The sequence below is a fragment of the Anopheles marshallii genome, chromosome X (assembly GCF_943734725.1).
Source record: "Anopheles marshallii chromosome X, idAnoMarsDA_429_01, whole genome shotgun sequence".
NCBI classification, from domain to species: domain Eukaryota; kingdom Metazoa; phylum Arthropoda; class Insecta; order Diptera; family Culicidae; genus Anopheles; species Anopheles marshallii.
Genome location: NC_071325.1, coordinates 2,830,797 through 2,841,662, shown reverse-complemented (window position 1 = coordinate 2,841,662; position 10,866 = coordinate 2,830,797). Strand labels below are relative to the sequence as shown.

The window sequence follows — 10,866 nt, the reverse complement described above, 5'->3', positions numbered from 1 at the left end:
TTTCGCTCCGTATACAAGTTTAGTTTCGTGCGAAGGACGCGCAAGCGCGTGCTTCACTTAGTAGATATAATGACACATCCAACACATACACACACGTACAGTTACACGTAAACACACAAAAGGCATAAGCATACCCGCACAATATGCGCGAGTTAGTATTTAAGTTTCTTTAATTTTTTTTTTGTTTTTGCTCGTTTAGCGTTTCAATTTAAGCTATTTTTGTAACGTGCAGTTAGAGTTTCATTTTCGCTTTGTTCTCAACCATTATTCAACTTAGTTTCGAAAATTGTTTTGATGATTGGCGGCGCGGCATAAAATCCTCTGCAGCAGGTTGATATTCATCACTAGTTGCTTATTTTCCTTTTGATTAGAAATCTTTTCCATGTTTTTTTTTTCGTTTGGATACGCAAACACACATTCCAATTTGCTTACTTTCTTAGATTTTGTTTGGCCACTGTTTTCTTTTGGCGTATGGAGAGGCTGCTGAATTTCCTTTTGCTATTGGAAACCGAATTGAATGAACCTTAGTGAGAGCGATAGAGGAACACGATGTGTAAATATAATTGCGGGAAAGCTATTTTAGAATATCGGTAAAAATGTCTTTTCTTCACCTTTTAAATGTGGAAAATGTGTTTCATTCAGATACAATGATTTTGATGCAGGCTCACGCAGTTAGGAGAAAGATAGCTATTACTTTGTTGTGTTTGAGTTCAAAATCTTTTCTTAAAAGTTGAGTGACCGACAATGGTGTGGGGAGAAAGAGAGGAGCGCAAAGGGAAGAAGTGGAAGAGCGTAAAAGATTTCGAAACCTCCCTTTTTGCAGCAAAATGGAACCGTTCGGGATTTGTTTGTTTGTTTGTTGTTGTTTAGAAGTCACTAAGCGCCGGAAGGCCACCACTGAAGAGGAATCTCATATTTATGTACAGTAACATGAACGCAATTACAAATTTACATTATTTATACCAGGGAATAGTGAAGTATAATTGCATTTACACACAATTTTTTGTTTTGTTTTTTTTTTTTTTTAAAGTAAAAAGCTAGTAAGCCGCGTCGCCCTCGATAAAGCGCCCCGTAGAGCACTGCGGAAGAGAGAAAGAGAGAGGGGAGAAGAAAAAGAGGAGAGAAAAAAGTCTTGAAATATATAAAATGCAAACAAATCGATACATACACCCACACACATACAAAAACACACACATACACACCTTACAATAATATTATGCTAGTAATGTAAAGTGGAATGATGCATTTATTTGAATTTGAGGTTTGATTTTGATCAGAAATTGTAACGAAAAATGAAAGATTTGATCTTGGAACGCGGAACCAGGAGTCTTAGACTGTAAGAGAAAGCGTGAGTGAAAGAGAGAGAGAGAGTGGGGAGAGAGAACAGAGATTAGCGATTGTGCTTAAGAGAAACGAGGATGATGCATGAGTTTGAATAAGTTTTCTTTTTGTTTTCGCTTCGCTCAACTTAATTATTATGTATTCGAAACCATGTAACTTCAGCTTATAATTCATACAGCAGCAAAACCGAGAAAATTCATTATCTTCTTTTTTGTGTTTTGTGCAAAAAATTTATATTAATAATATTCTTTAGTGTAGCAAAATGCGGCAAAGGGAGGAATGGTATCGGCAGGATATGGGAAGGGAAAACAGAACAATGCATACATGCGATTGGCAGGAAGGAGAGCACAGTATATGAGAGGAATTAGAATGTGTGTGCGTGTGGTTAAGGATGTACGTGAAGCTTGGTAGGATGTGCTGTATGTGGCTCGCAAAGAGATAAGTATGAATGATCTGATTAACGTGTGCGCAAGTGGACGGTAGTGGACCTGAAGGTGGGCGGGATGGGAACGGTGAAGAGAAGAGGCAAACCTGATCCTGATACAGAAAGGACGCGGCAATAATAGCAAACAAAGGAATATGCGTATTACTTTGTTTGTTCTCCTTGGGCGTACCGCACCCTGTGCGGTTTCCAAGGAGTTTAAGTTAAACTCGTAGCATGTAAGGATAAATGGAGTGAAACACAGAAAAGGATCGATGAGTGAAAGCGCGGTAAAAGGTCCCGTGCGTTCGTGGGATGTGTGTATGTGTTTGGGCGTGTGAATGAGAGAGATGTTTCCATACCCGTCTCCAATCCTTGTTCCTTAAAGAAAGATACGATGAACGATATCTTTGCATTTTTGTCCCTCTTTTTTTCTACACCGTTTTATTTGTGATTTTGATGAAAAGAAAAGGGCTATTAGTGTGCTATTAGAATGCTACTAACCCCACCTATACCGAATTTATACCGGTTTGGTAGTAAATTGCATCTCCTCTTTATCTACGATTCGCACTAAGCAATAGCATAGGAGTACTACTTGAACAAAAGTATGTCTCTCTTTTACTCACGCTCGCACACGTACACTTAAAAGGCCGGCTCACACGCAAAGCACACATGTAACCGGAAAATGTGTGGGTGGGTGTGTGTACACTTTTTAAAAATGTAGTTTTATTTTTGTTAGTGTACACATGCATACACACACACAATCACACAAACTTATTGCAAGTGTGTGGTGTGGGCGTGTGTGCTGTGCGCACTTTTGAACCGCGGGTAGGAATAGTCGAACGAGCGAGGGAGGGGAGTGGAAATTGGAAAAAGGAAGAAAAAAAGAAACCTAAAAAAAACAACAACTAGGAAAACATGAGTATAATCGGGGTTTTTCGTGCAATCAACATTATTTTTCGTCGGTGTTGGATTAATTTAGTGTATAGTTTGAAGTAAAAAAAAACGAACAAGATCGGAACAGCACTGCTGTGTTAATCATGTACTATTAAGCCGAATTATTAAGCGAAACAAAATGGAGGGGGTAAAGAGAGGATGTGTGAGGAAGAGGATAAGTAGTGCGTGTGTGTGTGGCGACAAAGGAGTGAAGAAGAAACAGGCGAAAGAAGAATTGGTTAGGAGGGATGCTGTCAGTCGTACTGCCACTTACCACTTAACCGGTTTCATTTCAACGCCTCTAGTGGACATGTTTCAAAAGAGCAGAAAGAGAGAGTACACCTCAAACGGAAAATCTTACAGAAGAGAGAGAGAGAGAGAGAGAAGAAAAGAAAACGGAAACAGGAAATGCATTTATCTTCCATCATCTCTTTGTCCATGTTGAATTATCAAGCGACACAAACGCACACACACATATATCCTACGCATCCTCTCACACTCTGAAATGCACACTCATACACACTCACGCACCAACGTTAAGCAAGTGAAAGGAAGTTAGAAACAGAGAAAAGAAGAGAGAGAGAGTGAGAGGTTGAAAAATGCACTGTCAATGTATTTGCGTACGTGTGTGAGTGTGTTTGGGTGTGTGTGTGCGTGTGCGCAGATCGAGAAAGTGACGAATATCCTATCTTTTAAGACAGTAAACTATATGATGGAGTACCTTTTTATCTAGTTTTGTAAGGCAAAATGATGAAACTACGCTAGGACACAGATCAATACCTACTGAATCGAACATCCACATACTACTGTAAACACACACCCACACAAACATACAATCAGAACCTACTCCCCACCCTACACCCCCTCACCCTCGAATCAGTAAAGACAAGTCGAGCATTACTCAACAGTGAAAGCAGCAACGAAACGGAAACACTCGCGCACTCACACACAAAGGCCACTCTGATTAGAGATTGTATCCTTGTTTGCGTAAAACACGATCGGTTCTTCCCCCTTTTTCTTCTTTCGATGAGGGATTATGCTCCCAACCGGAATTGTTCAATTTTTGTGCTCACGTTTGTAATTGTAACTAAAAGTGAGGTTATAGCTTACATAAGCCTACCTGGCATACATTTAGGCGTTGCAAACAACTACGATGATCCATACCGAGCTTCCCTCAATTATAGGAAAATTGGAAATTTTATAAATTTTTTAACAATTTTATTGTACACTTTACCTTTTCTAACAACAACAAACACGTACACACCGGGATAGAAATATTTGTTTTGTTGGTTGTGTTTGTTGCTTGTATCGCCAATTGATGTTGCATTTATGTAGTATACAGCAGAAGAAAAGAAAAACGACGGCGAGCGTGTTTGAAAGGAGGAAAATGCGAAACACCACAACCGCCACCTACAACAAATCCAATATGGCGGAACCAATGACAGGATAATGAAAACAACAAGAAAAAAGATGGCGTAATGCGATGCGATTAAGAGAAACTTCGTGTGCGTGTGTGTGAGTGTCGGATCGGAGGGAGGTTTTCCATTCACCAACAACCCCACAACCAAACTCCCCCACTATCAGCAATAGACAGAGAGACAGACAAACAGAGGGAGAGCAAGAGCAAGAAGGCGAGAGAGAGATATTGAGCAATGAAATAAACAATGAATTATGTGTTAAAACATCTTACATAAATCGTTTCATTTCTTTTTCGGACCCGACGAACGTTATTGTGTTGATCTAATGTTTTAATTATAATTTTCCAGGTGTTTGTTTTTTTTTTGTTCGATTCGTTTTATTTAGTTTGCCCTGTTAACAGAAACGTTGCATTTCAACTACTGACGGGTTGCTTGATGCTTCTTGTCTGAGTGAATGTTCGCGGCTGCCTGCCTGGCTAACCATATTCGAATGGTACATAAAGCCAACAAAAGGGATGTGTATGTGTGTGGCTGTGTGCGTACGATTATTTGTAATGTTGGTGTGTTAAAACAGCGCATCACGATCATGGGCGTTTTTTTCTAAGGTCCACTATCGTTAAGTGCTCCGGATAGCATTTCTGGTTATATTTCGTTTTATTATTTATTCAGTAAAATTTGCTTCTAAAAAAATTGTATCTACATTTCAACCTTATCTTGTTTGTCTAACATAATATTGCAATATGTTAAAAATTACTGTAAGCTCCACTACTGTAAATGACCCAAAACCAACGTTGATCGCAATGATATTTTATCATAAAATAGACGTTTATAGGACATTAAAAAAAACCCCTTCGTGTAGCTTTAAAGCTAAATCTATTTTTTTATTACTTTTACTGAATAAACAACATAACAAACACAGACACTATCCAGAAAAGCTAACGCGCCTGTGATATGTGGGGAAACAGGCTCGTGTAGATGATAGCTCAAGTAGCCAACTTTCCCCAACATGATACAACTTGTTTCCTATAATTTATCTACTGTTTGCTATAATTTATCGAAAACCCTTTTTCGTTTTGGATTTTCCGTACGTAACTTTTTTTTGTTCTTTTTTTGCTATATTATTCTTAATTGTGCGGGTGTGAAAAGTTAGCTAAACTCTCATACACACACACCTGCTACCGTGATTTTATTTAAATTTTATATTTTTTGTTCGTATTGACTTCGTTTCACATAGTAAAATGGCTTTCGTGTTTATTTTTCTTCTGTTCATTTCGCTTAACGACTTACAATTACTATTTGTTCCCGCAAGTTATGAAAGATGTGTGTGTGTTAATTTTAAAGATTTTATTAGTATCATTTTAAAACCGTGTGGGTGTGTGAGTGTTTGTGATATACTATTAGAAAAAACCGTAGCGAAAAGGAGTAACGTGACCGCTTGTGTGGTATATTCGTACTGTCCACACCGAGAGCAGCACTAATTGGCGAATAGAGCTTCGTATGTACGGTGCGCTAGTTTGTATTGGTTTACATCGGCTGAACGCTTTTTAAAAAAATATTATTTTTTTTCCTAATCGGTTTTATTTTGTTCCTCGAATCGTGCAGCCTCCGCGTAAGCTTTAAAAAAGTGTATCATCTTAAGCGCTACAACAAATTAATCTAACGAATGCCCTTGATGTGTCTATAAAACTGCCCGGTATGGAGGCAAGAGAAAGCAAAATGGAAACAACTGTTCTAAACAACCTGTCGGTGACATTCACCACCACCGACGCACACATATCACCGGGTCGCGTACGGGTTGTGTGCGGGTGAACGGCATGTGTCCGGTTAGAGGGAGAAGGACAAGATAGAGAAATGTTTTTGGTTGCTTTGCTATCTCTATCTCTTACCCTCACCTAGGAAGGTAATCCCAAGAAACGTACGTCACCGTGTCCGTGCTCGTGAACGATTAACCGGCAAACATAATGTCACTCACAACAACAAACTACTAACTAACACTACTAACCTACGGTTTTTTTTTCTTCGTTTCTTTGCGTTTGCTTCTATGAGGTTTGTGTACTGTATTTGTGGTATTTCGAAACGGTTACCGGTAATTGGTTTATCGTCCTATAAGTGTAGCCTAACCTGTTACTACCTGAGCTACCACAACGGGTTTTACAGCCTCCGGATCGAGGTGCTCCGAATGCCGAACGGAGAGATCGTCAATTCCTTTGCTTTCGGTTTTTTGTTTGTTTGTTATTGTTGTTTGTGCGGTGTTCACCTTAACATAATTCGCTACAAAATATTTACCCAAAGGTTCAGTGATATACGCTGCTAGCTTCAACAAGAAACGTTCTCTTCGTTTCCTTTTTCTTAGGTGATCCAGAAGACTCTAAAGATGGTAAAGGTCTTTAATAAGCCCCTATCTCGCTCCCTCTCCCTTAATAAGCCCTTATCAAGCACCTAGTTGCTTGATGGGGTTTTAAATCGTCTGCTAGCTTCCTAACACTGCATACTACGCCAGAGTATCGATAACTGGTTTGTTTCGTAGACGCGAATGCAACTTACTGTGTATGCGTGAGTGTGAGTGGACAGTGCTCGGGCTATTCGTGCTGCTGGGCGAGGAGACCACGATATGTTTCATCGTACGCAAGTTCTCCATTACAACACACACTTACTAGAACACACGCTAAAAAGGCAACCCTGGAGAGACAGCTGCACGCTACTTGTTACTCTACCGGTGCCGGATGACTTCTCTACCCGCTGCACGGTGAGCGCCCATCATTTCGTTAGGAACTACGTTAGAATCTACACCATTTTGTCTTGCCAAGATGCCACAAACATGTCATTCATTATTGTTATTGGAGAGGCACCCTTGGTAATATAGGGGGTGTTGTGTGTGTTAGTGTTGTGCTGAAGGTAGTACGTGTAACAGAAGAAAAGAAGAGCCTTTGGTGAAGGTGTGTAAACGCGTGTGTGTTTGTGCTGGTGGCAGTACTTTATACAGGCACACCGGTACGGTCCTTGATTTTGCCCAGCACACTGGAATGCATGCGACTGTAGCCTCCGCTGCTGTGTGACTTGGTGAGTCCCACGGTGAGCTGCCCGACCGTGCCGTCACCGCCAACACCTCCGCCACCGCCAACGCCGGCCAGATATAGCCCGCTCGATTGGCGCACCAGCTGATGGGCACTGACCGCACCGCTCATACCGATCGCAACTCCTACTCCGTCACCAGCTCCGCCACCTACTCCGCCACCGGTGAAGAGTAACGCTTCGTTGCCGACAGTGGAGGGCGCATTGGCGGTGTGGTGCGTTGCCACGTCCGGTCGCGTCCGGTCCTCCTCGACGCGTGCCTGATGTTTGGCCAGCAGCTCCAACTCCGCATCGATCGCCCGGAACTGCCACGTCCAGTTCGCCCGGTACAGGAACGGTCGGTGATCGAACCGATTATCGTCCGGGCTGTACGATTCCGCATGATACGAAGGTGTCAGCACCGTCATCTTGTGCCGGTTGATCGCATAGCAGCGGAAGAAGTGTTTCACCCGGTCGGCCACATCCTTCGGATCACGGTTCCCATCCGCAACGGCGGCTGCCGCCAGCTTGCAGAACATGCTGAACGGGCCGCAGAACGCCTGTTTCCGCAGCCGGCCAAACTCGCTCAGCTCCTGGTACGTCAGTCCCATATCCTCCTCATCCGTCTGCGCGATCGCCCCATCCACCAGCGGTTCGAGCTCGGCGGTCGGTGGTGCCGCCACTATATCCGCCACCACCGGCAACCCATACTCGATCTGTGCGTAGGCAAGGAACCGCCTCAGGTCCACCTTTGAGATGCCCCCGATCGGGTTGATGTCTGCCGAGGAGCAATCGTACTTCGTCATGTACCCGCGCAGTGCCTCGTCCACGTTTGCCGACCCGAGCACCAGCAATCCTCCGGGCCGTAGCTTCACCCACAGCATCAGCTGCGCGAACAGATACGACAGCACCATGCGCGTACGGGCCTGGATGTTTTGCAGGGCGAGATTCTGCCGTGGGCAACCGCCGGCCGCACGGAAACGGGGCCTCATCCCGGTCGCCAGCTGGAAGATGGCGAGCAGCGCACTGACCGCACCGTCGATACCAATGTCCAGATGGGAGCTACCGATCTGATCGGCCAGCGTTGCCGCACGGGCCCTTGTTTCCCGGCTGGAATTCTCCGTACCCATGTAGCAGGTGAACAGCAACCGGCCGCACAGGTCCGCCGGGTTCGCTGGCAGATAGGTCGGATTGGCCAGTATCTTCCGGCAGTCGTCCCGTACCTGGCGGTCGCCCTGTTGGATCGCTTCCACCACCAGCCGGCACATCGAGTACACGATGATGGCGGTGCTGCTCGAGTCGACGCCACCGCTCAGCGGCAGAAAGAACCCACCCTGCCCCGAACGGCGCAGATAGTCCCAAAGCCAGCAGGCCGGACCGAGCGCTATCTCCTCCTCCGGTCGATGGTAGACCCACTCGCCGAGCGGACTGCTCGCCGGCGTGCCCGGATGGTCCCGATCGGATGAGGCCAGCTCGAGCTGGAGCTGCACCCGCGGGTAGTTCGGTGCCGAGGCGGCCAGTGAGCTGCGAGACCGCAACGCACCGCGGTACGCACGGATATCCTGCAGATCGAACGACGCCACCGTAACGTCCACTTCGCTGAGCGCAAACTGACGACCGCGGGCAATGATCGCCCCGTTCAGTGCGACCGCCGAACAGCCGTTAAAGTACACCCGCTGCCCATCGCAACCGCGCAGGTTGCTAAACAGATAGGCGCCGCCCGCCTTGTAGCTCGCGTTCCGGATCAGATCGGTCGTGATGTGGGCCTTGCGCAGCTGCATATAGCTACCGGACCCGTTCACAATGATCTCGACGCCCGCGAGCGACATGTCGATGTGTTTGCTGCGCGGATTCCACAGCTCCTCGCAGATTTCGTAGCCGAGGCAGGTGTCGAGCGTGGCGATGACCGCGTCACCGATCGGAACCGCGTCCTGGCCGAGTGCCAACGCGACAAACCGGGGCAGCTGGTAGTCCTCCGTCTGGCGTTCCTTCGTCCACGGCGAAAACCAGCGTGTTTCGCGATAGTTGCCATCGTCGCACATGATCATCTTCGGGCGGATCAGCACGATGCGCCCATTGTAGAATGCGACCCGGCAGTTGTATGCGACGTTACGATGCTGGACCGGCATGCCGACGTCGATCAGCATACCCTGCGCAACCGGTGCCTGCACGAGCTCGACCAGTGCCTCCCAGCAGTGCAGATACGTGTCCGGCTCGTGGAAGTGATCCTCACAGCTGTATCCACTGCAAGAGAACAAGAGAGACAGAGAAAGCACTATAATAGTGTTGGATATCTAAGTGACTCAAATTCAAGAATCTGGGAGATTCTACCAATAAATGACCAATGAAATGGTTGAAAATTTATTGTACTTCAAAACGTTCATAAATTAGACCAAGTTAATGCGATTAAACGAAATCTTTGATATAAGGATGAAGATCTGGTCAGCTCCACTGGTCACTCTGGTCAGACTACCTCATATATAAGGGAGATAAGTTAGAGTGCAGCAATTACAGAGGTAATCCGGCGTAGAATAACTCCTAGAAGATATTCTCCTTTATACTACAAGCTTGTCTTGTCTCACTCGTAGAAGAGATAGTTGGAAACCATCAGAGGGGAGTCCGAAACGGACAATCAACCTCTTATCAGATCTTCACCATATAGGAGATCTTGGAGCAACAGCTCTACTCTTTCCATCTCTTCATCGACTTCATAACAGCTCTACTCTTTCCATCTCTTCATCGACTTCATAACCAGGGTTGGTCATCTATAGCCTATATAGAAGTCATCAAAATTCTACTCCACAACACCTGTCACGACCAACGAAGCTGAGACTATATAGAACGTATATAGTTTCAGTACTTATATACGTCTCTGAGAGATGGACTTTGTCCAAAACTGACGATACCATCTCAGTCTTGTTAGAGATGAAGATAGTCAGAAGGGTTCTTGTGGCCTATTATGTGTAGAACATTGGAAGACTTTGGAAGACCCGACGACAATGATAAGTTCTACCAGCTGTAGATAAACTACTGGTATTCTTGGATGAATTTCCAATGATAAAGAAAATTATGAAGGTTAATAAAGAAATTTGGTAAAATTCAAGAAAGTTATGAAACACACGAATTGTTAACAATATATAAAGGTAGAAGATATATTTTAAATTCTTAAGGAGGTCAACTCCTGCCGACTCGTGAGAGTTGACGCATGAAGCGCAACAATACACTGTAGATTATTGTAAGGTCCCTGGATGTGTTGATGTCTATACATACCTAACCTCCAGCTCCGGTCCGGTCCGATAGGTGGCGCCATGTGCCGCGGCAATATTGATCGAAAGCAGGATGCGCTCGAGATTACCCTGGAAGTCCATCGCCCACTGGTTGAGTGTGGCGACCGCCACCTGCACATTGTGTCCCATCGTGCGGCGTGCCTTCTTCGTCAGCTAAACCCAAGAAAAGAAAAAAAAAACAACACCGGAGAAAGAGGTTAAAGATGCAGCGTACACGATACGGAACTGTCGCTACGGACGTAGATGAAAACGTATCGAAAGCTTCACGAACAGTACAATATCGAAACAATTCCCTGCACGACAGTAATGTCAAGCAAGTAAGGAAGCGTTTACACTGCCTACACCGAACAACCGAGATGTGTGTTACCTGCGCATTAATGCGACTACTGCTACTATCCTCCCGCTGCTCCAT

At 44.9% G+C, this 10,866-nt stretch overlaps 1 protein-coding gene across 1 annotated transcript; it reads right to left on the bottom strand.

The window, feature by feature from the left end:
* Positions 1 to 7,091: 7,091 nt before the first annotated feature.
* On the bottom strand, positions 7,092 to 10,866 carry LOC128708695 (glutamine-dependent NAD(+) synthetase). Its single transcript, XM_053803678.1, has 3 exons — positions 10,822 to 10,866; positions 10,438 to 10,607; positions 7,092 to 9,411 (listed from the first exon to the last, which is right to left on the bottom strand). The coding sequence occupies exons 1-3, from the start codon at positions 10,864 to 10,866 to the stop codon at positions 7,092 to 7,094; spliced, it is 2,535 nt and encodes an 844-aa protein (XP_053659653.1).